The 26,388-nt window shown below is 52.8% G+C and overlaps 2 protein-coding genes across 2 annotated transcripts in view; both read right to left on the bottom strand.

Annotated features, from left to right (window-relative positions):
* Positions 1-26,388, bottom strand: part of eefsec (eukaryotic elongation factor, selenocysteine-tRNA-specific) — a 36,723-nt gene that overhangs the window by 9,368 nt on the left and 967 nt on the right. Inside the window, exons 2-6 of the mRNA XM_041224465.1 lie at positions 12,865-13,072; positions 11,919-12,015; positions 11,476-11,640; positions 6,523-7,188; positions 2,739-2,895 (exon numbers count right to left, since the gene is read on the bottom strand). Of these exons, the coding sequence (XP_041080399.1) occupies positions 2,739-2,895; positions 6,523-7,188; positions 11,476-11,640; positions 11,919-12,015; positions 12,865-13,072 (1,293 nt within the window). The remainder of the gene's footprint in view (positions 1-2,738; positions 2,896-6,522; positions 7,189-11,475; positions 11,641-11,918; positions 12,016-12,864; positions 13,073-26,388) is intronic.
* On the bottom strand, positions 4,023-6,513 carry LOC121297878. Its single transcript, XM_041224469.1, has 2 exons — positions 5,532-6,513; positions 4,023-5,270 (listed from the first exon to the last, which is right to left on the bottom strand). Exons 1-2 carry the CDS (start codon positions 5,670-5,672, stop codon positions 4,086-4,088), a joined length of 1,326 nt encoding a protein of 441 aa, XP_041080403.1. The 5' UTR covers positions 5,673-6,513; the 3' UTR covers positions 4,023-4,085.

The raw sequence follows: 26,388 nt of genomic DNA, 5'->3' as shown, positions 1-26,388 counted from the left end.
CAGGACCCTGCCCACACTGACCAGGACACAAACAAGCAATCTGCACAGCACACAGGACCCTGCCCACACTGACCAGGACACAAACAAGCAATCTGCACAGCACGCAGGACCCTGTCCACACTGACCAGGACACAAACAACCAATCTGCACAGCACGCAGGACCCTGCCCACACTGACCAGGACACAAACAAGCAATCTGCACAGCACACAGGACCCTGTCCACACTGACCAGGACACAAACAAGCAATCTGCACAGCACACAGGACCCTGTCCACACTGACCAGGACACAAACAAGCAATCTGCACAGCACACAGGACCCTGCCCACACTGACCAGGACACAAACAAGCAATCTGCACAGCACACAGGACCCTGCCCACACTGACCAGGACACAAACAAGCAATCTGCACAGCACACAGGACCCTGCCCACACTGACCAGGACACAAACAAGCAATCTGCACAGCACACAGGACCCTGTCCACACTGACCAGGACACAAACAAGCAATCTGCACAGCACGCAGGACCCTGTCCACACTGACCAGGACACAAACAAGCAATCTGCACAGCACACAGGACCCTGTCCACACTGACCAGGACACAAACAAGCAATCTGCACAGCACGCAGGACCCTGTCCACACTGACCAGGACACAAACAAGCAATCTGCACAGCACGCAGGACCCTGTCCACACTGACCAGGACACAAACAAGCAATCTGCACAGCACGCAGGACCCTGTCCACACTGACCAGGACACAAACAAGCAATCTGCACAGCACGCAGGACCCTGTCCACACTGACCAGGACACAAACAAGCAATCTGCACAGCACGCAGGACCCTGTCCACACTGACCAGGACACAAACAAGCAATCTGCACAGCACACAGGACCCTGTCCACACTGACCAGGACACAAACAAGCAATCTGCACAGCACACAGGACCCTGCCCACACTGACCAGGACACAAACAAGCAATCTGCACAGCACACAGGACCCTGTCCACACTGACCAGGACACAAACAAGCAATCTGCACAGCACACAGGACCCTGTCCACACTGACCAGGACACAAACAAGCAATCTGCACAGCACACAGGACCCTGCCCACACTGACCAGGACACAAACAAGCAATCTGCACAGCACACAGGACCCTGCCCACACTGACCAGGACACAAACAACCAATCTGCACAGCACACAGGACCCTGCCCACACTGACCAGGACACAAACAAGCAATCTGCACAGCACACAGGACCCTGCCCACACTGACCAGGACACAAACAAGCAATCTGCACAGCACGCAGGACCCTGTCCACACTGACCAGGACACAAACAAGCAATCTGCACAGCACGCAGGACCCTGTCCACACTGACCAGGACACAAACAAGCAATCTGCACAGCACGCAGGACCCTGTCCACACTGACCAGGACACAAACAAGCAATCTGCACAGCACACAGGACCCTGCCCACACTGACCAGGACACAAACAAGCAATCTGCACAGCACGCAGGACCCTGTCCACACTGACCAGGACACAAACAAGCAATCTGCACAGCACGCAGGACCCTGCCCACACTGACCAGGACACAAACAAGCAATCTGCACAGCACGCAGGACCCTGTCCACACTGACCAGGACACAAACAAGCAATCCACACTGCAAGCAATCTGCACACAGGACCCTGTCCACACTGACCAGGACACAAACAAGCAATCTGCACAGCACACAGGACCCTGTCCACACTGACCAGGACACAAACAAGCAATCTGCACAGCACACAGGACCCTGCCCACACTGACCAGGACACAAACAAGCAATCTGCACAGCACACAGGACCCTGTCCACACTGACCAGGACACAAACAAGCAATCTGCACAGCACACAGGACCCTGACCACACTGACCAGGACACAAACAAGCAATCTGCACAGCACACAGGACCCTGCCCACACTGACCAGGACACAAACAAGCAATCTGCACAGCACACAGGACCCTGTCCACACTGACCAGGACACAAACAAGCAATCTGCACAGCACACAGGACCCTGCCCACACTGACCAGGACACAAACAAGCAATCTGCACAGCACGCAGGACCCTGTCCACACTGACCAGGACACAAACAAGCAATCTGCACAGCACACAGGACCCTGTCCACACTGACCAGGACACAAACAAGCAATCTGCACAGCACACAGGACCCTGCCCACACTGACCAGGACACAAACAAGCAATCTGCACAGCACACAGGACCCTGCCCACACTGACCAGGACACAAACAAGCAATCTGCACAGCACACAGGACCCTGTCCACACTGACCAGGACACAAACAAGCAATCTGCACAGCACACAGGACCCTGCCCACACTGACCAGGACACAAACAAGCAATCTGCACAGCACACAGGACCCTGCCCACACTGACCAGGACACAAACAAGCAATCTGCACAGCACACAGGACCCTGCCCACACTGACCAGGACACAAACAAGCAATCTGCACAGCACACAGGACCCTGTCCACACTGACCAGGACACAAACAAGCAATCTGCACAGCACACAGGACCCTGCCCACACTGACCAGGACACAAACAAGCAATCTGCACAGCACACAGGACCCTGCCCACACTGACCAGGACACAAACAAGCAATCTGCACAGCACACAGGACCCTGTCCACACTGACCAGGACACAAACAAGCACTCTGCACAGGATCCTGTCCACATTGCGCTCACTCACCTGGGACTCGGATCTTCATCTTGCCGCTCTGCCCGAAGCCCCCCTCAATGACCCCGCACTCCCCTGTCGACAGTGTGACCTTTAACCCCACGAACAGCTGGATATTGGTCTCCTTCTTGAAAAGGTTTCGGCCAATCACAGTGTAGTCGTCTGCCACCTGGAAGCCAGACAGACAGACAGACAGAAGAGTATAAAGAAAAACTGCAAAACAAGAGGAGGCCGTTCGGCCCATCTAAGCTCATCTGGTTCCACGTAGCTGATTCATCTCAAACGTTTGTCAAGTTTGATCTTAAAGGATCCCAGTGGTTCAGCATCAACAGCATGGCTAGGTAGCCCTTGATATCCCATTCCATACTCTCACCACTCTGTGTGAAGGAGTGTCTCCTTCCCTCTGTAACCACTTAACAACTGTGGTCCTGTGGTCCTCTTTTCTGTGCTGCACTAAAAGTATTGGGTAGACACTCAGAGAGTGGAGATACCAGAGTTGGTTGTTACAATCATCTAAGCTCATCCGATTCCTAGTAGATTTATCTCAAAACTTTGTCAAGTTGGATCTTAATGGATCCCAGGGATTCTGGATATTCTAATTTAGTTCCCAACTGTGTACTCAACTGATCTTTCTAACTATGGCTGTAAGGCTTTTGACCAGGCCTGACAAAGTGAAGCAGAAGAACTTGGGTTCTGACATGTTTACTTTTTGTCTAAGTAAAGTCACTTGTTGCCTAATCTTTTTATTTATTTTTAAATTAATCATCAGAAAACGTCTGAGCTGAGTGAAGAATGCCTGGCACAGCTTCAGAAATGCAGCACATTCCTTTCTTCAGATCGCTAGCATTTCTGCCAGGCTGGTTTTGTTGTTTGTTTGTTCTTGATATTATCGTGTAATCTGGAACTCGCCCACACTTGCTCCAGGTCTGCACTGATAAAATGAGTCTCCACTGTCTCTGTCTCTCTCTCTTACTGACTCTCTGTTTCCTGCTTTCAAACTTTGCAATAAACACAACGATACGCAGAAAATTCAGTGTTTAAAAAAAAAAAAGAAAGCTCCCTGAATGTTATGTAGGTAAAACAGAACAGATTAGTTTTGCAACAACTTAAATAAAGAGAGATCAGGCCTGACCCTGCTGTGTCTTTGCTTTCTGAGATCTGAGCAGATCACAACCCTAGAAGAAGTACTGACCAGCATGCTATAAAGCAGGAACAGACTTCCTGGGAGGCAAGGCAAGCAAACTGAGAACTTCCTTTAACTGAGTGTAGAATAAGTAAGAGAAAAGCAAAGGGCAAGTGTGTGTTAATAAAGAATAATAATAAAATAACAGACAAACTAACGCTGATAAACTAACTAAATTAACAGAGCCCCCCGACGCTTGTTAAATGCAGCCGCAGCTCCAGATTCATTATGAATACCTGTACAGGAGCACCATTCCAAACACGCACACGATTATTCAACAGAACGGGACGCTCCAGATTCATTATGAATACCTGTACAGGAGCACCATTCCAAACACGCACGCGATTATTCAACAGAACGGGACGCTCCAGATTCATTATGAATACCTGTACAGGAGCACCATTCCAAACACGCACACGATTATTCAACAGAACGGGACGCTCCAGATTCATTATGAATACCTGTACAGGAGCGCCATTCCAAACACGCACACGATTATTCAACAGAACGGGACGCTCCAGATTCATTATGAATACCTGTACAGGAGCACCATTCCAAACACGCACGCGATTATTCAACAGAACGGGAAGCTCCAGATTCATTATGAACACCTGTACAGGAGCACCATTCCAAACACGCACACGATTATTCAACAGAACGGGACGCTCCAGATTCATTATGAATACCTGTACAGGAGCACCATTCCAAACACGCACACGATTATTCAACAGAACGGGACGCTCCAGATTCATTATGAATACCTGTACAGGAGCGCCATTCCAAACACGCACGCGATTATTCAACAGAACGGGACGCTCCAGATTCATTATGAATACCTGTACAGGAGCGCCATTCCAAACACGCACGCGATTATTCAACAGAACGGGACGCTCCAGATTCATTATGAATACCTGTACAGGAGCGCCATTCCAAACACGCACACGATTATTCAACAGAACGGGACGCTCCAGATTCATTATGAATACCTGTACAGGAGCGCCATTCCAAACACGCACGCGATTATTCAACAGAACGGGACGCTCCAGATTCATTATGAATACCTGTACAGGAGCACCATTCCAAACACGCACACGATTATTCAACAGAACGGGACGCTCCAGATTCATTATGAATACCTGTACAGGAGCGCCATTCCAAACACGCACACGATTATTCAACAGAACGGGACGCTCCAGATTCATTATGAATACCTGTACAGGAGCACCATTCCAAACACGCACACGATTATTCAACAGAACGGGAAGCTCCAGATTCATTATGAATACCTGTACAGGAGCACCATTCCAAACACGCACACGATTATTCAACAGAACGGGACGCTCCAGATTCATTATGAACACCTGTACAGGAGCACCATTCCAAACACGCACGCGATTATTCAACAGAACGGGACGCTCCAGATTCATTATGAATACCTGTACAGGAGCACCATTCCAAACACGCACACGATTATTCAACAGAACGGGACGCTCCAGATTCATTATGAATACCTGTACAGGAGCACCATTCCAAACACGCACACGATTATTCAACAGAACGGGAAGCTCCAGATATAATATATTTTAAAAATGGTGTAGTAAGATAGAGTTCATTATGAATACCTGTACAGGAGCACCATTCCAAACACGCACGCGATTATTCAACAGAACGGGACGCTCCAGATTCATTATGAATACCTGTACAGGAGCACCATTCCAAACACGCACACGATTATTCAACAGAACGGGACGCTCCAGATTCATTATGAATACCTGTACAGGAGCACCATTCCAAACACGCACAAGTTTTATTCACAAGAATGACGAGGTGCACTCGTGGAAATCAGAACACGCAGCGGGCTTCACCAGGGTCGGGTCAATTCCAGTTCCTTTTTAAAATCAATTCCCAATTTAGAGCCATAATAATTGATGATTCTTCAACTGCTTGCATTTGAAGTCAGTTTAATTGACTAACAGTGACTTCAATGCAAGTAATCTGTTGCCATGGTGAGAAGCTCATTTTTAACAGAGCACTGCTAGTTGCTATTTTGATCAACAACGTGTTGGAATCGAATAAAAGGGAACTGGGATTGAGAATAGATTTTAAAAAGGAATTGGAAGTGAACCCTGGTTAGAACATGTGCTTCTTACAAACCTGCACACTGCAGACCTGCATTGTGACTGAGAGCACACAAGCGTTCAGCACGCTCTCCAGAGCTCCAGGTTAGTCACAGCCCCCAGAGTGGAAAGCTGGCGAGTACCTCAGTGATGCTGCTGATTAGGAAGTCAGTTGTGGGCATTCCTGCTGCATCCAGGTGTGACCAAACAACGCCATTCCCAGACAGGCACCCAGGTAAGGTATGCCACCCTGGCGTCAGCATGTTTACATGCGTGTACAATACCCCCGGGACACAACGCACCGACAGGGCACAGCGCCACATTCCACATGCAAACAAACAAGCGCTCCCTCACAGACAATCACACACTCACAGGCAATCACACACTCACAATCACACACTCACAGGCAACCACACACATAAATTGAACCTGAAAGCAGTCCAATAAAAAACCAGCCCCTCTAAACAGTTAGCTGGGAAGCCCAGGGCTGGCCTACCCTCTCCACCTGCCCCTCCTTGTGCTTGCTCTTGTAGACTCGGAGCCGAGGCAGAGACTGCTCAGGGTAGTTCTTCTCCTCAAAGCCCTCCAGCAATACTCCGTGGAAGGCCAGCCGGCAGATGTTGCTGTGGATATCCGTGTCCAGCTTGGAGCCAATCACCAGGCAGAGCCGGGGGCATGTGACCGGCTTCTCGAACTCCAGCAGAGCCCACTGCTTCTCGTCCTGCTGCTTGGGGGCGGCGGGTTTCCCGTCGCTGTCCCCGCCCTCCTGCCTGGGCTGGCCAATCAGGTACTCCTCTTGGTAGAGATACTCCCTCTCAAACTGAAAAGGGGCAGGGTCCTCCCCAGCAGAGGGGGCGGGGTCTGGCTCTGTGCGAGGTTCCGAGGGGGCGTGTCCGAAGAAAGTGACCCGCCCCATGACGGTCTCGTGCCCCACAGTGATGTGGAACTTGCTCTTGGTGTGCAGCGTGCCCTTGAAGTAGGATATCTTTCTGACAGAGATGACGGCTGCGTAGATGGTGCGGAGCGATTCAGGGGTGCACACCAGCCCCCTCTCCAGCTGCTTGGGGTCGAACTGGGTCACGCACACCCCCACACGGTCCCCCTGCATGGCCGAGCTCACCGGCTTGTGGAACATCTGCATGGACTTCACCTTCCGGGTCACCTGAAGGATCACAGTAAAAATACAAGCATTCAGTGTGTTGATGAAGAAAGCATCGGTGTCAGTGTGGGCAGTGTAATGGCATGAGCATCTCCAGTGCTTGCAGGGATGGGAATAAGACTCCCATTGCAGAGCGGTCTGAACCGTTCCTGCTTTTACAGTGAGTTTAATAAGACACCCCTGAGCTTGTTACCTGAACACACTGGTGCTAATCAAGCTCTTAGTAAAACCTGAAATGGATGAAACTGCTATGCAATAGGAGTCTTATTCAACCTGTTGTAACGGCTACAAAGGTTCCAGCTAACAGGTCTATTTAGCTGTGACCCCGTCCCGGGTATCTTCAAGCCGAAACAAGACTCTTAACAACGTTAAATCATTCCCCAGCCCCCAGCCCTTTAAAAACTTACCTCTAATTGTGTTATTGGAAACCTAATTCTGTTGGTTAGCGCTGCTAATTGAGCTTGGCACCAGAGCACAGTTACCGTTAGGCTGTCTTGCGGACCCTGTCTGCGCCGTTTTCCAGGACAGCCCTGAAAACAAGATGCTCCTCCACCGTCTCAAAGCTCAGCTCCCTTAGAAAGGCTTCCCAACAGTACAAGCACAGCAAAAAGTGTGATAAAGCACAGTGAAAGCACGCTGAAGCATTTTAATAAAGCCTAGAGAGGTATGGTAAAGCACATCAAAAATTCAAACTTAATATAAGTTTTACTCTGTAGGGAACAGCTAATGTGCAAACTTGCCATGTATTCTAGATGGTAAATCATAGATAAGTACAGCGCAGCATGGTAACAAACACAATAAGACTACAAACAACATAAGTGCATGGTAGTAAACGTGCAGAATGTACTGTGCAAGTGAATCTTCTAAGAAGGAGCTGCTAAACCTGTGCCACTGAAAGCAGACACTGTGCCTCTCATGAATGCATGAACACTCAGCCTGCAAGGATCTGGAGCTCCATTTACCAAATTAAAAAAGTGAAGCTGGCAGGGAGGCGAATCAAGGCTGAGCGTGGGGAGAGATTAGCGCTGTTTGAGGGGCGGACGTTTCCTTGGAGAGGGATTAACTGATCCAACCCAGGCGCCCCCGGGCTCACCTTTACAGTTCCACAGTGGGGTCAAGGGTCATGACCTCCAGAGCCCTCGCAGGAGGGTAACGGGGTGGACTGGACTGTGACAGCGAGTCGCGGGGGGCACCTTGGTAATTTCAACAGGTGGAGAATGAAGTGGAGACGGGCTGAGTACAGAGGGTTTGGAGACATTTCTTTAGACAGAGAGTGGTGGGGCGCTGATGCTCAATCACTGGGAAACTTGGGTTCATCGGGTGAGTAACTAAAGAACTCGAATCCTATCTTTTAAACTGCAAGCTATCTTAAACTTGAGATCTTAAACAAGCTCTCATACTGCACCCTCATCCTAGCAAAGTGAGGCTCTGAGAAGCAATGGTAAGAAAGTGTACCCACACTCACTCTCTCACACACTCATTCACACAGACACACACACTCACTCACACTCAACAAGACATTATTAAGTTGTTTCTTGATTCTTTTTTTTTTGGGGGGGGGGATTTTGGTTCCTGTAGCAACAGCTTCGAATCATACCAGATCCCCTGCTTATATCAGGTTGTTTTTTTTTCATGCCAGCTTCTAAACACATTAATAATAATGAGCACTAGTGTAAACACTGCATTCTCAGCTCTGCAGCATTGTAATAAGTGTGTGTGTTGTGTATGTGTGTGTGTGCGTGCGTGCGTGCGTGTGTGCGTGTTGTGTGTGTTTGTGTGTGTGTGTGTGTGTGTGTGTGTGTGTGTGTGTGTGTGTGTGTGTGTGTGTGTGTGTGTGTGTGTGTGTGTGTGTGTGTGTGTGTGTGTGTGTGTGTGTGTGTGTGTGTGTGTGTGTGTGTGTGTGTGTGTGTGTGTGTGTGTGTGTGTGTGTGTGTGTGTGTGTGTGTGTGTGTGTGTGTGTGTGTGTGTGTGTGTGTGTGTGTGTGTGTGTGTGTGTGTGTGTGTGTGTGTGTGTGTGTGTGTGTGTGTGTGTGTGTGTGTGTGTGTGTGTGTGTGTGTGTGTGTGTGTGTGTGTGTGTGTGTACAGTGTGCTTGTCAGCGAGTGTATCAGTGTGTTGCAGAGGGTCTGGTTTCTATTAGCAGGAAGCTCTTAGCTGCCCAATCACCGCCCCCCCCTTCCAAGTAAACTCCTGAACTTCCGTCCAATCACAGGCCAGCTCTGGCTGCCACAGTCCCGCTTAGGAACAAATTGCTGTGATCTAATTAGCACTGCAGAGAAGACAATCACACACACACGCACACAGGGAAGATTTCTCTATGAGAACCTGTCATACAAACCAAAAGAAATCCCACATTTTAAAGAGCTGATTCTCTCCTGGATTTCTACATGAAAGTCCTTTACCGGAAACTTTTCCAGAGCTGATGACAATGCCAGTGCGCAGCGCAGATTATTTATTTCGTTTTGAAAATGTTTCTGCAGGAAGGGGAGCTTCTCTTTCAAGAGGCATCAACTTTGAGCTGGGGGGGGGCACTATCGTCAAGTTCAGGAGTCACACTCACAGACTCCACAGGGATAATCACTTTTTGTTTTTTATTTTTTGTTTCCCACCATTAGCAGCAGTAATCGCTCCCAGATGCTGGGGGGTGAGGGTGAGGGGGGGTAGTGAAGAGCCGAGCCATGCCCCCCTCCCTGGAGAGGAGTATGTTTATTTTGTATGTTGTATATATGAACTCTTGCCCAGCCTGGCCAGGGCACAGGGTCAGCACTGTCCAGACTCGTTAGCAGAGCTTGGATACGATGTCACTGCGACAGGACCTACCCGTCACTAGGGTCACCCAGGGGTCAGCTGGGTTTTTGGGGGTTTTCTGAAGGTTTGTAAAGAGGACGCGGTGCAGCGCATAAAACACTCCCTGGGAAAACCACGGCCACTTCTATCCAGTACTCGCTCCACCACAAACCACGTCCTTCATGTAAAGAACTCTGTGATTGGTGTGTCGGCGAATTGACCAATTACAATGCTTGACTCTTCAGTGAGACACCTTTCAGTCTGCAATCTCCCGGCTCGGCTTTTCACATTTCCCTCATATGTTTGGAACTTTATCTCAAACACCAAACCAAGACAGAATATCTGTATAACACGCGAAACCATTAACAACACATTCAAAGGGCTGCTTCATATCACATCTACAGACTGATTCTGAAAGGTGCCCTCAAGTCTGATTGTGGGGAAGTGAGGAGGGGAAGCATATGTGTCACTGTGTGGGTACGAGACTGTGAGAGTGTCACTGTGTGGGTATGAGACTGTGAGAGTGTCACTGTGTGGGCACGAGACTGTGAGAGTGTCACTGTGTGGGCACGAGACTGTGAGAGTGTCACTGTGTGGGTACGAGACTGTGAGAGTGAGAGTGTCACTGTGTGGGTATGAGAGTGAGAGTGTCACTGTGTGGGTACGAGACAGTGAGAGTGTCACTGTGTGGGTATGAGACTGTGAGAGTGTCACTGTGTGGGTACGAGACTGTGAGAGTGAGAGTGTCACTGTGTGGGTACGAGACAGTGAGAGTGTCACTGTGTGGGTATGAGACTGTGAGAGTGAGAGTGTCACTGTGTGGGTACGAGACTGTGAGAGTGTCACTGTGTAGGTATGAGACTGTGAGAGTGTCACTGTGTGGGCACGAGACTGAGAGTGAGAGTGTCACTGTGTGGGCACGAGACTGTGAGAGTGTCACTGTGTGGGTATGAGACTGTGAGAGTGTCACTGTGTGGGTACGAGACTGTGAGAGTGAGAGTGTCACTGTGTGGGTACGAGACTGTGAGTGTCATTGTGTGGGTACGAGACTGTGAGTGTCACTGTGTGGGTACGAGACAGTGAGAGTGTCACTGTGTGGGTATGAGACTGTGAGAGTGTCACTGTGTGGGTACGAGACTGTGAGAGTGAGAGTGTCACTGTGTGGGTACGAGACAGTGAGAGTGTCACTGTGTGGGTACGAGACTGTGAGAGTGTCACTGTGTGGGTACGAGACTGTGAGAGTGTCACTGTGTGGGTACGAGACTGTGAGAGTGTCACTGTGTGGGTACGAGACTGTGAGAGTGTCACTGTGTGGGTACGAGACAGTGAGAGTGTCACTGTGTGGGTACGAGACTGTGAGAGTGTCACTGTGTGGGTACGAGACTGCGAGAGTGTCACCGTGTGGGCACGAGACTGTGAGAGTGTCACTGTGTGGGTATGAGACTGTGAGAGTGTCACTGTGTGGGTACGAGAGAGTGAGAGGAGTGAGAGGTGGGAGAGTTACCTTGAGTGCAGGAATCTCAATGCTGTCGTTGATGGAGACTGCCCCCTGCAGCACAGTGCCTGTCATGACGGTCCCCTGGCCCCGGATTGAGAAGCAGTGATCCACAGCCATCAGGAAGGGCCCCGAGGGGTCTCTGCGAGGGAGGTAGGTCTGGGCCTTTAGCAGCTGGGGGGGGGCAGGTGATCAGTGAAAACAACCTTCAGTGCATGTAGCAGGGTTTCTGCATGGAACTCATTGCAAAGCATTTTAACAGAAATAGAAAAACTTGGACCCAATTATTGTCTAAAGTATGTTTTTGTATTTTTTTGTTACAATGTTATAAAATTAACACCAACAACAAAAAAACTAAATAGAAATTTAAAAAATGTCAACGGCAGAAAGCTTTTTTAAAATAATAAATAAAACAGGAGGGCCTAGAGAGTCTTTTACACCCCCAGATTTACCTCAATCAGTTCAGACACCCCCTGGGCCACCTCTGTGTCGGGAGCCTCAGGACCCCCAGGCTTTGCAGCCACCGGGATGATGGGACAGCCATGGAACCTGGCAGGGGTTCATAAATAAATATCAAATATATAGCTAAGAGCCTCTGTGATGTCATTCCACAGAGCAGCGTGCGGACGCGTTTCCTGCTCAGGGGTAACACCCTCTATAGATCCTGCGCACACGTGTACACACTCTATACTCACGCTGTGACTATGCATTTGTGAGCCCCAAGCAGACACACTGGCATCAGAACGGGTCTCATGACTGCTGATCTTCCAGTCAGTGCCTCAGTCACTGTAGCCATCAAAGGCTAATCCATTGTGAGCATTCAGAAAGTGTACTGCTTGCTGCCTGCAGCCCCCCGGGGAGCTTGTGGATCAGAAAGGAGAAGAAATTGGCTGTGATTCGGTCTTGTGATCGACCACAAGACTGTGATTGACCTCAGCCCAGAACGCTGAAGAAGACGGGGGTGGTTCAGCTGGCAGAGCCTGTCTCACACACCTCCTTCACACAGGGCAGCGGGAGGCTCTGCTTTGTAAATACAGTAATATACAGCTGAACTGTTTTATTATTGTCACTTCTGTGTGTCAGTGTGTGTGTGTATATATCAGTGTGTGTGTGCGTATCAGTGTGTGTGTGTGTATCAGTTTGTGTGTGTCTGCTCGTGTCTGTGCAGTCTCTTGCTCATCTTGTCGATAGTGAATGACAGTGTGTGTGTGTGTGTGTGTGTGTGTGTGTGTGTGTGTGTGTGTGTGTGTGTGTGTGTGTCAGTGTGTCTGCTCGTGTCAGGGCAGTCTCTTGCTCATCTTGTCGATAGTGAATGACAGTGTGTGTGTGTGTGTGTGTGTGTGTGTGTGTGTGTGTGTGTGTGTCAGTGTGTCTGCTCGTGTCAGGGCAGTGTTGTACCTGGTGTTCTCCAGTGTCCTGTGCAGTCTCTTGCTCATCTTGTCGATGGCTCCCTGCCTCTTGGCCGCTGGCAGCAGGTCAATCTTGTTGAGGACGACCACCATGCGCGGGCAGGCCATCTCCCCGATGACCAGGCACTCCGCCGTCTGGGTCTGCACCCCCTTCATCACGTCCACCACCAGCAGCATCAGGTCAATGATCTGGGCACCTGGGGGGCACAGCGAGGTCGTTAGTCACAAAGCTGAACGAAGGGATGCCATACGCCTCACCTGCTGTCTGGAGCGCACTGCAGGAAAACCGAGTCACGCAAGGAGCTTGTGTTCAATCTCACACTGGATTTCCTCACATATACACTATGGGACACCTGCTGCTACAAGCAGTGAACTCCTAGTGCTTTGTGCAGGAGACACCCATTCAATATACAGGGGAGCACAAGAAGATTTTAATACTAATAATAGAAAGAAAATTATTTTTTTCCAAATGTTGACCTTTTCCCTCGTGGACACTGTTGGCTCATCAACATATGTTTTTTTTTTTTATTATTATTATTTTGGTTCATAAAAGCCATCACATCCTTCCAACCAGCAGGAACGGAGAGACAGACAGACAGAGCATCCCTGTAAGAAAGCCTCTGAGATGTAACTCTGGAGCGGATCTGTAGTGCTGTGCTGTATAAATATCTTGGAGTAAGAAAATAATCAAACTCTGTTATACAGCTTTTACATTTCCGATTTCCAAGGCTATTCGGGAGGATGGGGGGGGGGGAGAAATCACAATTTACATTAAGAGCCCCGGACAAAAACACAGAGCTGACAAGCTGGAGCATTGCTGGGGTCTGGCTCAGTCTCTCCGGGGCAGAGGCGGTCTGTTTAACGAGCCCTTCCCTTTGCAGAGAGGCTCGGAAACACTCCAATTAATCCCCCCCCCCCCCCCCCCCCCCGTCTGCTTTCGGGCACGAGCTCCCCGTCTTAATCAACTTCATCTGCTTTCTGGACGTCCCAGACAGACTGCCCTTTCTTCCAGTCCCTTGGCTTCAGTGAGAAGGATGTCTTATTTACATTTCAAGAATTATTCTTTCTCTACCACATCTCCTGTTTCAGGAAATATTGTCTTTTTTCTTACATGTAACAATAATATATATATATATATATATATATATATATATATATATATATATATTTTTTTCTTGAAGTTTTAAACAAAAAAACAGAAAAGTACACAGACAAAGCTGTTTTTTCGTCATCTTCTTTGAATTGCAAGGATATTGAATCTACCTTGTTCCACTGAAGAGGAAGTATTAGTATCAAGCGGGAATTCTTGTTAAAAATAACCCTGCAGGCGCTGAATAAACTGGCTCGGAGACTGGGAGCCGGGGAGAGCCAGCAAAGCAGCTGGGCACCTCTTACAGCTTTCATATCCGCTGCCTCACCCCAACACACACAGCAGAGCCCCGTCTATCAACTGCACCCCCGGAACCAGCTCCGCCACCCCAACACACGCAGCAGAGCCCCGTCTATCAACTGCACCCCCGGAACCAGCTCCGCCACCCCAACACACGCAGCAGAGCCCCGTCTATCAACTGCACCCCCGGAACCAGCTCCGCCACCCCAACACACGCAGCAGAGCCCCGTCTATCAACTGCACCCCCGGAACCAGCTCCGCCACCCCAACACACGCAGCAGAGCCCCGTCTATCAACTGCACCCCCGGAACCAGCTCCGCCACCCCAACACACGCAGCAGAGCCCCGTCTATCAACTGCACCCCCGGAACCAGCTCCGCCACCCCAACACACGCAGCAGAGCCCCGTCTATCAACTGCACCCCCGGAACCAGCTCCGCCACCCCAACACACGCAGCAGAGCCCCGTCTATCAACTGCACCCCCGGAACCAGCTCCGCCACCCCAACACACGCAGCAGAGCCCCGTCTATCAGCTGCACCCCCGGAACCAGCTCCGCCACCCCAACACACGCAGCAGAGCCCCGTCTATCAACTGCACCCCCGGAACCAGCTCCGCCACCCCAACACACGCAGCAGAGCCCCGTCTATCAACTGCACCCCCGGAACCAGCTCCGCCACCCCAACACACGCAGCAGAGCCCCGTCTATCAACTGCACCCCCGGAACCAGCTCCGCCACCCCAACACACGCAGCAGAGCCCCGTCTATCAACTGCACCCCCGGAACCAGCTCCGCCACCCCAACACACGCAGCAGAGCCCCGTCTATCAACTGCACCCCCGGAACCAGCTCCGCCACCCCAACACACGCAGCAGAGCCCCGTCTATCAACTGCACCCCCGGAACCAGCTCCGCCACCCCAACACACGCAGCAGAGCCCCGTCTATCAACTGCACCCCCGGAACCAGCTCCGCCACCCCAACACACGCAGCAGAGCCCCGTCTATCAACTGCACCCCCGGAACCAGCTCCGCCACCCCAACACACGCAGCAGAGCCCCGTCTATCAACTGCACCCCCGGAACCAGCTCCGCCACCCCAACACACGCAGCAGAGCCCCGTCTATCAACTGCACCCCCGGAACCAGCTCCGCCACCCCAACACACGCAGCAGAGCCCCGTCTATCAACTGCACCCCCGGAACCAGCTCCGCCACCCCAACACACGCAGCAGAGCCCCGTCTATCAACTGCACCCCCGGAACCAGCTCCGCCACCCCAACACACGCAGCAGAGCCCCGTCTATCAACTGCACCCCCGGAACCAGCTCCGCCACCCCAACACACGCAGCAGAGCCCCGTCTATCAACTGCACCCCCGGAACCAGCTCCGCCACCCCAACACACGCAGCAGAGCCCCGTCTATCAACTGCACCCCCGGAACCAGCTCCGCCACCCCAACACACGCAGCAGAGCCCCGTCTATCAACTGCACCCCCGGAACCAGCTCCGCCACCCCAACACACGCAGCAGAGCCCCGTCTATCAACTGCACCCCCGGAACCAGCTCCGCCACCCCAACACACGCAGCAGAGCCCCGTCTATCAACTGCACCCCCGGAACCAGCTCCGCCACCCCAACACACGCAGCAGAGCCCCGTCTATCAACTGCACCCCCGGAACCAGCTCCGCCACCCCAACACACGCAGCAGAGCCCCGTCTATCAACTGCACCCCCGGAACCAGCTCCGCCACCCCAACACACGCAGCAGAGCCCCGTCTATCAACTGCACCCCCGGAACCAGCTCCGCCACCCCAACACACGCAGCAGAGCCCCGTCTATCAACTGCACCCCCGGAACCAGCTCCGCCACCCCAACACACGCAGCAGAGCCCCGTCTATCAACTGCACCCCCGGAACCAGCCCCGCCACCCCAACACACGCAGCAGAGCCCCGTCTATCAACTGCACCCCCGGAACCAGCTCCGCCACCCCAACACACGCAGCAGAGCCCCGTCTATCAACTGCACCCCCGGAACCAGCTCCGCCACCCCAACACACGCAGCAGAGCCCCGTCTATCAACTGCACCCCCGGAACCAGCTCCGCCACCCCAACACACGCAGCAGAGCCCCGTCTATCAACTGCACCCCCGGAACCAGCTCCGCCACCCCAACACACGCAGCAGAGCCCCGTCTATCAACTGCACCCCCGGAACCAGCTCCGCCACCCCAACACACGCAGCAGAGCCCCGTCTATCAACTGCACCCCCGGAACCAGCTCCGCCACCCCAACACACGCAGCAGAGCCCCGTCTATCAACTGCACCCCCGGAACCAGCTCCGCCACCCCAACACACGCAGCAGAGCCCCGTCTATCAACTGCACCCCCGGAACCAGCTCCGCCACCCCAACACACGCAGCAGAGCCCCGTCTATCAACTGCACCCCCGGAACCAGCTCCGCCACCCCAACACACGCAGCAGAGCCCCGTCTATCAACTGCACCCCCGGAACCAGCTCCGCCACCCCAACACACGCAGCAGAGCCCCGTCTATCAACTGCACCCCCGGAACCAGCTCCGCCACCCCAACACACGCAGCAGAGCCCCGTCTATCAACTGCACCCCCGGAACCAGCTCCGCCACCCCAACACACGCAGCAGAGCCCCGTCTATCAACTGCACCCCCGGAACCAGCTCCGCCACCCCAACACACGCAGCAGAGCCCCGTCTATCAACTGCACCCCCGGAACCAGCTCCGCCACCCCAACACACGCAGCAGAGCCCCGTCTATCAACTGCACCCCCGGAACCAGCTCCGCCACCCCAACACACGCAGCAGAGCCCCGTCTATCAACTGCACCCCCGGAACCAGCTCCGCCACCCCAACACACGCAGCAGAGCCCCGTCTATCAACTGCACCCCCGGAACCAGCTCCGCCACCCCAACACACGCAGCAGAGCCCCGTCTATCAACTGCACCCCCGGAACCAGCTCCGCCACCCCAACACACGCAGCAGAGCCCCGTCTATCAACTGCACCCCCGGAACCAGCTCCGCCACCCCAACACACGCAGCAGAGCCCCCTCTATCAACTGCACCCCCGGAACCAGCTCCGCCACCCCAACACACACAGCAGAGCCCCGTCTATCAACTGCACCCCCGGAACCAGCTCCGCCACCCCAGCTCAGTGCACTTCTTCCAGATTTTTTTGAGTCTTACAGTTTTAATATGTGCTTGATTAGCCCCAGTGTGCAGGTGAGTCTTACAGTTTTAATATGTGCTTGATTAGCGTGTGCAGGTGAGTCTTACAGTTTTAATATGTGAATTAAACTCATAGTAAAACCAGGAATGGATTACACTGCTGTTCAATGGGAGTCTCATTGCCACCCCCCCTCCCCCGTATCCCGTGTCAAACCTGGTTTCTGCCACATCCCTCTGCCAGGGCAAACACTGCACACTCCCTCCTTCCCTGTCCGAGCTAGGGGGAGGGGTAAGGCCAGGGGGCACAGTCCCAGGGCAGACACAAAGCAGCCAGTAACAGGAATCCAAAACAGTCCCACCAGCTCTTTCTTTCATCAGCATGCACGTTCAATAAGTTGAGTTTTGCTTTCAATGTATTACCAACGTCCCCACAGGCAGAATGGTGACAGCAACTGGGCTGCATTAAGCTACAGTGGAGAACCAGTCACTGAAAACTAATCCATATGTATAATATTTATATATATAATATAATATATATATATATATCTATATATATATATCTATCTATCTATTAGATGCATACGTATCACATATCATATCATAAAGATATATATGTGAAAGGGTGTATAACTGCAGTGCACAAAATGACAAATATGAAAAGTATTTTAATTTTTATTTTGGATGTACACAAAGGGCTTAAATGATTAAAAAATGATTTATTGAAGACGAAGAAGGGCTTTTGTCCGAAACGTCCTTAAATAGATGATTTAAACCTTCATTTTGTGGTGTAAAACGCTCTACGCTTGCCCAGCTTTGGCTCTGCAGCTCATCCCTGCCCGGTGAGTTAATCACACTGATAGTGCGACGCGTGCATTTCAAACCCCTGAAACGTGTCTGTGCAGAACACAGGGGTCGGGAATGTAGGACACTGGCAGGGCAATGCTGAAGGTGGCTGAAATCCTGCAGAAATAACAACCGTAAAACAATATGTATGACAAACACAGGGGACCTTTGGTTTCTGCGTCAGGCCCGGCTGTAGATTTTATTGTCGACTGCAGACTGGAGATGGGCCCAAGCATGTTAAATCTAACTCCCAGTAAAAATCTCTGGTTGATCTTGAATTATTCCTGTCCCTGGTGACAGATATAGTGGTGCCGCCTGTATGCCTGACTAACATTTATACACTGAAACACAGGCACAAGGGATGCTGAGGTCAAAATACAGATGGTACATGGGCGCCATCTGCAGCTGGGTGTTGGTAATGCATCTAAAAAAAAAAACATCTGACAGATTTCACAGTGAAGGGGGTTTACACTCAAACTCCACCATGGGGCAAAACACTGACGATCCTCATTGACTTCATGAACTCTTAAAAGAGCAGAAGAAGAAGTGATCAGACCTCTCAGCTAGTGCTAGTTTTCTTTCTGAGATCTGAGCAGGTTACAGGACTAGGTGGTTTGGTCACATCACTTAACACATAACAATCAGGGCCTAATTTAGATTCAATTTACCCTGAACTGTCTCTGAGAAGGGAGGTGGAGGGGTGGAGCAGAGTGGTGGTAATAAGGGGGAGCAAGAGGAAGCAATTACAACTTATCAGATTCACCGAACCCTGACTGTCTGTCCGTCTGTCTGGAGAGAGAGAGAGTGTGTGTGTGTGTGTGTGTGTGTGTGTGTGTGTGTGTGTGTGTGTGTGTGTGTGTGTGTGTGTGTGTGTGTGTGTGTGAGTGCATGCGTGGGCTCGCTTCAGAAAAAGATGAATGGAGATGAAAAAAAAAACAGAATGACTTCTGTGGGAAAAATTGTACTGATGACTGGAGTGGGTGGGTGGAGAGAGAGAGAGAGAATTGTCTTGCTGCTCTGGCCTTCCTACCCAGGGGAACAAAGAAGGGCTGTGACTCTCAGGGACAATGCTGACCCCTCCCCTGCATCCACACTGAAGGGATGTGACTCTCAGGGACAATGCTGATCCCTCCCCTGCATCCCCACTGAAGGGATGTGACTCTCAGGGACAATGCTGACCCCTCCCCTGCATCCACACTGAAGGGATGTGACTCTCAGGTACAATGCTGACCCCTCCCCTGCATCCACACTGAAGGGATGTGACTCTCAGGGACAATGCTGACCCCTCCCCTGCATCCACACTGAAGGGATGTGACTCTCAGGTACAATGCTGACTCCTCCCCTGCATCCACACTGAAGGGCTGTGACTCTCAGGGACAATGCTGACCCCTCCCCTGCATCCACACTGAAGGGCTGTGACTCTCAGGGACAATGCTGACCCCTCCCCTGCATCCACACTGAAGGGCTGTGACTCTCAGGGACAATGCTGACTCCTCCCCTGCATCCACACTGAAGGGCTGTGACTCTCAGCGACAATGCTGACCGCTCCCCTGCATCCACACTGAAGGGATGTGACTCTCAGCGACAATGCTGACCTCTCCCCTGCATCCACACTGAAGGGATGTGACTCTCAGCGACAATGCTGACCTCTCTCCTGCATCCACACTGAAGGGATGTGACTCTCAGGGACAATGCTGACCCCTCCCCTGCATCCACACTGAAGGGCTGTGACTCTCAGGGACAATGCTGACCCCTCCCCTGCATCCACACTGAAGGGCTGTGACTCTCAGCGACAATGCTGACCTCTCTCCTGCATCCACACTGAAGGGATGTGACTCTCAGGGACAATGCTGACCTCTCCCCTGCATCCACACTGAAGGGATGTGACTCTCAGCGACAATGCTGACCTCTCCCCTGCATCCACACTGAAGGGATGTGACTCTCAGCGACAATGCTGACCTCTCTCCTGCATCCACACTGAAGGGCTGTGACTCTCAGCGACAATGCTGACCTCTCTCCTGCATCCACACTGAAGGGCTGTGACTCTCAGGTACAATGCTGACCGCTCCCCTGCATCCACACTGAAGGGCTGTGACTCTCAGGTACAATGCTGACTCCTCCCCTGCATCCACACTGAAGGGCTGTGACTCTCAGGGACAATGCTGACCGCTCCCCTGCATCCACACTGAAGGGCTGTGACTCTCAGGGACAATGCTGACCCCTCCCCTGCATCCACACTGAAGGGCTGTGACTCTCAGGGACAATGCTGACCCCTCCCCTGCATCCACACTGAAGGGCTGTGACTCTCAGGGACAATGCTGACCTCTCCCCTGCATCCACACTGAAGGGATGTGACTCTCAGCGACAATGCTGACCTCTCCCCTGCATCCACACTGAAGGGATGTGACTCTCAGGGACAATGCTGACCGCTCCCCTGCATCCACACTGAAGGGCTGTGACTCTCAGCGACAATGCTGACCTCTCCCCTGCATCCACACTGAAGGGCTGTGACTCTCAGGGACAATGCTGACCGCTCCCCTGCATCCACACTGAAGGGCTGTGACTCTCAGGGACAATGCTGACCGCTCCCCTGCATCCACACTGAAGCACTGCAGTGCCGAGTCAAGAGACTAGATGAACCACCGCATCTCACAGCCTGACTGGATATTCAATTGCTTCCATTAAACCATTTAGAATTGCACACTGATCTGCAGGGTGAGCGCTCCATTCTAGCACGACATCATTGATCAAAATTGCAATGAGCAGTGTTCTGTGATTCCTGGAAGGAAGTAGAATTGGAACTGGAACTGGAATTTCAGATCAGGGCAGGACCCCGATCCTGCTGATCTGTGTCACGCATCCACAAGAAGGGCCACCAAAAGGGGATCGTTTCAGACTTAGCACAGCCAAGAGCCGCCGCTCAGGGGTGCAAGTTGAAAGTTCAGTTGGGCAATATGAATAAAAGCTTTGTGAAAGCCGCTCCAGTCTTCCTGCTCAACTGAATGGAACACTCATAGATCAAGTTTTCTGCCCCCTTCTGCCTTTTTGAGTTAATTGTACCAGATTTCATTGGGTCCTTTTCTTGCTTCTCAAAATGCACCTGCCATCAAGTATTAAGAATCCAGGGCATTAAACTCCCCTATAAACTGAATTTAATGATACCTTATAAAAGGAACAGCCTTGTATGTGAAAATGAACTCAGAGAGACGGGTCTAGATGCCACAACAGGCTAATTTACTAGCAGCTCACCACTGGATTCCTGGGTTTAAATGTGGCGCAGGTTATAAGCAGAATATGTGTTGGTCTCAGTTCACTCATGTATATTGCTGTTAAAAGACTCTCAAAACAAGCACAGTGGCTCTCTGCTTGAGAGAGGTGCAGTTATAGGGTTTGGGTGTGTCAGCCTCAGGTGATAGGCAGACAGTGCTGTGACGTGTTGTGTTTGAGATTAATAATGGCCTTAACAGGTTAAAAAGGCAGTGCACTGCAGTGGACTCTGACACCACTGGCTCTAGTGACTCGGTGATGACAGTGCACCGCGGAGGACTCTGACACCACTGGCTCTAGTGACTCGGTAATGACAGTGCACCGCGGTGGACTGTGACACCACTGGCTCTAGTGACTCGGTGATGACAGTGCACCGCGGTGGACTCTGACACCACTGGCTCTAGTGACTCGGTGATGACAGTGCACCGCGGTGGACTCTGACACCACTGGCTCTAGTGACTCGGTGATGACAGTGCACCGCGGTGGACTCTGACACCACTGGCTCTAGTGACTCGGTGATGACAGTGCACCGCGGTGGACTGTGACACCACTGGCTCTAGTGACTCGGTGATGACAGTGCACCGCGGTGGACTCTGACACCACTGGCTCTAGTGACTCGGTGATGACAGTGCACCGCGGTGGACTCTGACACCACTGGCTCTAGTGACTCGGTGATGACAGTGCACCGCGGTGGACTCTGACACCACTGGCTCTAGTGACTCGGTGATGACAGTGCACCGCGGTGGACTCTGACACCACTGGCTCTAGTGACTCGGTGATGACAGTGCACCGCGGTGGACTCTGACACCACTGGCTCTAGTGACTCGGTGATGACAGTGCACCGCGGTGGACTCTGACACCACTGGCTCTAGTGACTCGGTGATGACAGTGCACCGCGGTGGACTGTGACACCACTGGCTCTAGTGACTCGGTGATGACAGTGCACCGCGGTGGACTCTGACACCACTGGCTCTAGTGACTCGGTGATGACAGTGCACCGCGGTGGACTCTGACACCACTGGCTCTAGTGACTCGGTGATGACAGTGCACCGCGGTGGACTCTGACACCACTGGCTCTAGTGACTCGGTGATGACAGTGCACCGCGGTGGACTCTGACACCACTGGCTCTAGTGACTCGGTGATGACAGTGCACCGCGGTGGACTCTGACACCACTGGCTCTAGTGACTCGGTGATGACAGTGCACCGCGGTGGACTCTGACACCACTGGCTCTAGTGACTCGGTGATGACAGTGCACCGCGGTGGACTGTGACACCACTGGCTCTAGTGACTCGGTGATGACAGTGCACCGCGGTGGACTCTGACACCACTGGCTCTAGTGACTCGGTGATGACAGTGCACCGCGGTGGACTCTGACACCACTGGCTCTAGTGACTCGGTGATGACAGTGCACCGCGGTGGACTGTGACACCACTGGCTCTAGTGACTCGGTGATGACAGTGCACCGCGGTGGACTCTGACACCACTGGCTCTAGTGACTCGGTGATGACAGTGCACCGCGGTGGACTCTGACACCACTGGCTCTAGTGACTCGGTGATGACAGTGCACCGCGGTGGACTCTGACACCACTGGCTCTAGTGACTCGGTGATGACAGTGCACCGCGGTGGACTCTGACACCACTGGCTCTAGTGACTCGGTGATGACAGTGCACCGCGGTGGACTGTGACACCACTGGCTCTAGTGACTCGGTGATGACAGTGCACCGCGGTGGACTCTGACACCACTGGCTCTAGTGACTCGGTGATGACAGTGCACCGCGGTGGACTCTGACACCACTGGCTCTAGTGACTCGGTGATGACAGTGCACCGCGGTGGACTCTGACACCACTGGCTCTAGTGACTCGGTGATGACAGTGCACCGCGGTGGACTCTGACACCACTGGCTCTAGTGACTCGGTGATGACAGTGCACCGCGGTGGACTCTGACACCACTGGCTCTAGTGACTCGGTGATGACAGTGCACCGCGGTGGACTCTGACACCACTGGCTCTAGTGACTCGGTGATGACAGTGCACCGCGGTGGACTCTGACACCACTGGCTCTAGTGACTCGGTGATGACAGTGCACCGCGGTGGACTCTGACACCACTGGCTCTAGTGACTCGGTGATGACAGTGCACCGCGGTGGACTGTGACACCACTGGCTCTAGTGACTCGGTGATGACAGTGCACCGCGGTGGACTGTGACACCACTGGCTCTAGTGACTCGGTGATGACAGTGCACCGCGGTGGACTCTGACACCACTGGCTCTAGTGACTCGGTGATGACAGTGCACCGCGGTGGACTCTGACACCACTGGCTCTAGTGACTCGGTGATGACAGTGCACCGCGGACAGGACTGGACTCTGACACCACTGGCTCTAGTGACTCGGTGATGACAGTGCACCGCGGTGGACTCTGACACCACTGGCTCTAGTGACTCGGTGATGACAGTGCACCGCGGTGGACTCTGACACCACTGGCTCTAGTGACTCGGTGATGACAGTGCACCGCGGTGGACTCTGACACCACTGGCTCTAGTGACTCGGTGATGACAGTGCACCGCGGTGGACTCTGACACCACTGGCTCTAGTGACTCGGTGATGACAGTGCACCGCGGTGGACTCTGACACCACTGGCTCTAGTGACTCGGTGATGACAGTGCACCGCGGTGGACTGTGACACCACTGGCTCTAGTGACTCGGTGATGACAGTGCACCGCGGTGGACTCTGACACCACTGGCTCTAGTGACTCGGTGATGACAGTGCACCGCGGTGGACTGTGACACCACTGGCTCTAGTGACTCGGTGATGACAGTGCACCGCGGTAGGACTCTGACACCACCGCTGGCTCTAGTGACTCGGTGATGACAGTGCACCGCGGTGGACTCTGACACCACTGGCTCTAGTGACTCGGTGATGACAGTGCACCGCGGTGGACTGTGACACCACTGGCTCTAGTGACTCGGTGATGACAGTGCACCGCGGTGGACTCTGACACCACTGGCTCTAGTGACTCGGTGATGACAGTGCACCGCGGTGGACTCTGACACCACTGGCTCTAGTGACTCGGTGATGACAGTGCACCGCGGTGGACTGTGACACCACTGGCTCTAGTGACTCGGTGATGACAGTGCACCGCGGTGGACTCTGACACCACTGGCTCTAGTGACTCGGTGATGACAGTGCACCGCGGTGGACTCTGACACCACTGGCTCTAGTGACTCGGTGATGACAGTGCACCGCGGTGGACTCTGACACCACTGGCTCTAGTGACTCGGTGATGACAGTGCACCGCGGTGGACTGTGACACCACTGGCTCTAGTGACTCGGTGATGACAGTGCACCGCGGTGGACTCTGACACCACTGGCTCTAGTGACTCGGTGATGACAGTGCACCGCGGTGGACTCTGACACCACTGGCTCTAGTGACTCGGTGATGACAGTGCACCGCGGTGGACTGTGACACCACTGGCTCTAGTGACTCGGTGATGACAGTGCACCGCGGTGGACTCTGACACCACTGGCTCTAGTGACTCGGTGATGACAGTGCACCGCGGTGGACTCTGACACCACTGGCTCTAGTGACTCGGTGATGACAGTGCACCGCGGTGGACTCTGACACCACTGGCTCTAGTGACTCGGTGATGACAGTGCACCGCGGTGGACTGTGACACCACTGGCTCTAGTGACTCGGTGATGACAGTGCACCGCGGTGGACTCTGACACCACTGGCTCTAGTGACTCGGTGATGACAGTGCACCGCGGTGGACTCTGACACCACTGGCTCTAGTGACTCGGTGATGACAGTGCACCGCGGTGGACTGTGACACCACTGGCTCTAGTGACTCGGTGATGACAGTGCACCGCGGTGGACTGTGACACCACTGGCTCTAGTGACTCGGTGATGACAGTGCACCGCGGTGATGACAGGCACCGCGGTGGACTGTGACACCACTGGCTCTAGTGACTCGGTGATGACAGTGCACCGCGGTGGACTCTGACACCACTGGCTCTAGTGACTCGGTGATGACAGTGACCGCTCTGGCTCTAGTGATGACAGTGCACCGCGGTGGACTCTGACACCACTGGCTCTAGTGACTCGGTGATGACAGTGCACCGCGGTGGACTCTGACACCACTGGCTCTAGTGACTCGGTGATGACAGTGCACCGCGGTGGACTCTGACACCACTGGCTCTAGTGACTCGGTGATGACAGTGCACCGCGGTGGACTCTGACACCACTGGCTCTAGTGACTCGGTGATGACAGTGCACCGCGGTGGACTCTGACACCACTGGCTCTAGTGACTCGGTGATGACAGTGCACCGCGGTGGACTCTGACACCACTGGCTCTAGTGACTCGGTGATGACAGTGCACCGCGGTGGACTCTGACACCACTGGCTCTAGTGACTCGGTAATGACAGTGCACCGCGGTGGACTGTGACACCACTGGCTCTAGTGACTCGGTGATGACAGTGCACCGCGGTGGACTCTGACACCACTGGCTCTAGTGACTCGGTGATGACAGTGCACCGCGGTGGACTGTGACACCACTGGCTCTAGTGACTCGGTGATGACAGTGCACCGCGGTGGACTGTGACACCACTGGCTCTAGTGACTCGGTGATGACAGTGCACCGCGGTGGACTCTGACACCACTGGCTCTAGTGACTCAGTAATGATTACTTCTAGTAGTTCCATACCTGCTTGTTTTTCCTCTTGAATTGTGTTTATTTATTTATTTAGACTTGCATTGCTGATCAATCTCTGAATTCCAGTTCAAAGTAAGACTTTGCGTATTACTGGAAGAAATGAAAGGGGTGGAAATAAT

The sequence above is a fragment of the Polyodon spathula genome, chromosome 23 (genome assembly GCF_017654505.1).
Source record: "Polyodon spathula isolate WHYD16114869_AA chromosome 23, ASM1765450v1, whole genome shotgun sequence".
Lineage (NCBI taxonomy): Eukaryota > Metazoa > Chordata > Actinopteri > Acipenseriformes > Polyodontidae > Polyodon > Polyodon spathula.
This window is presented reverse-complemented; position numbering and strand designations above follow the sequence as displayed.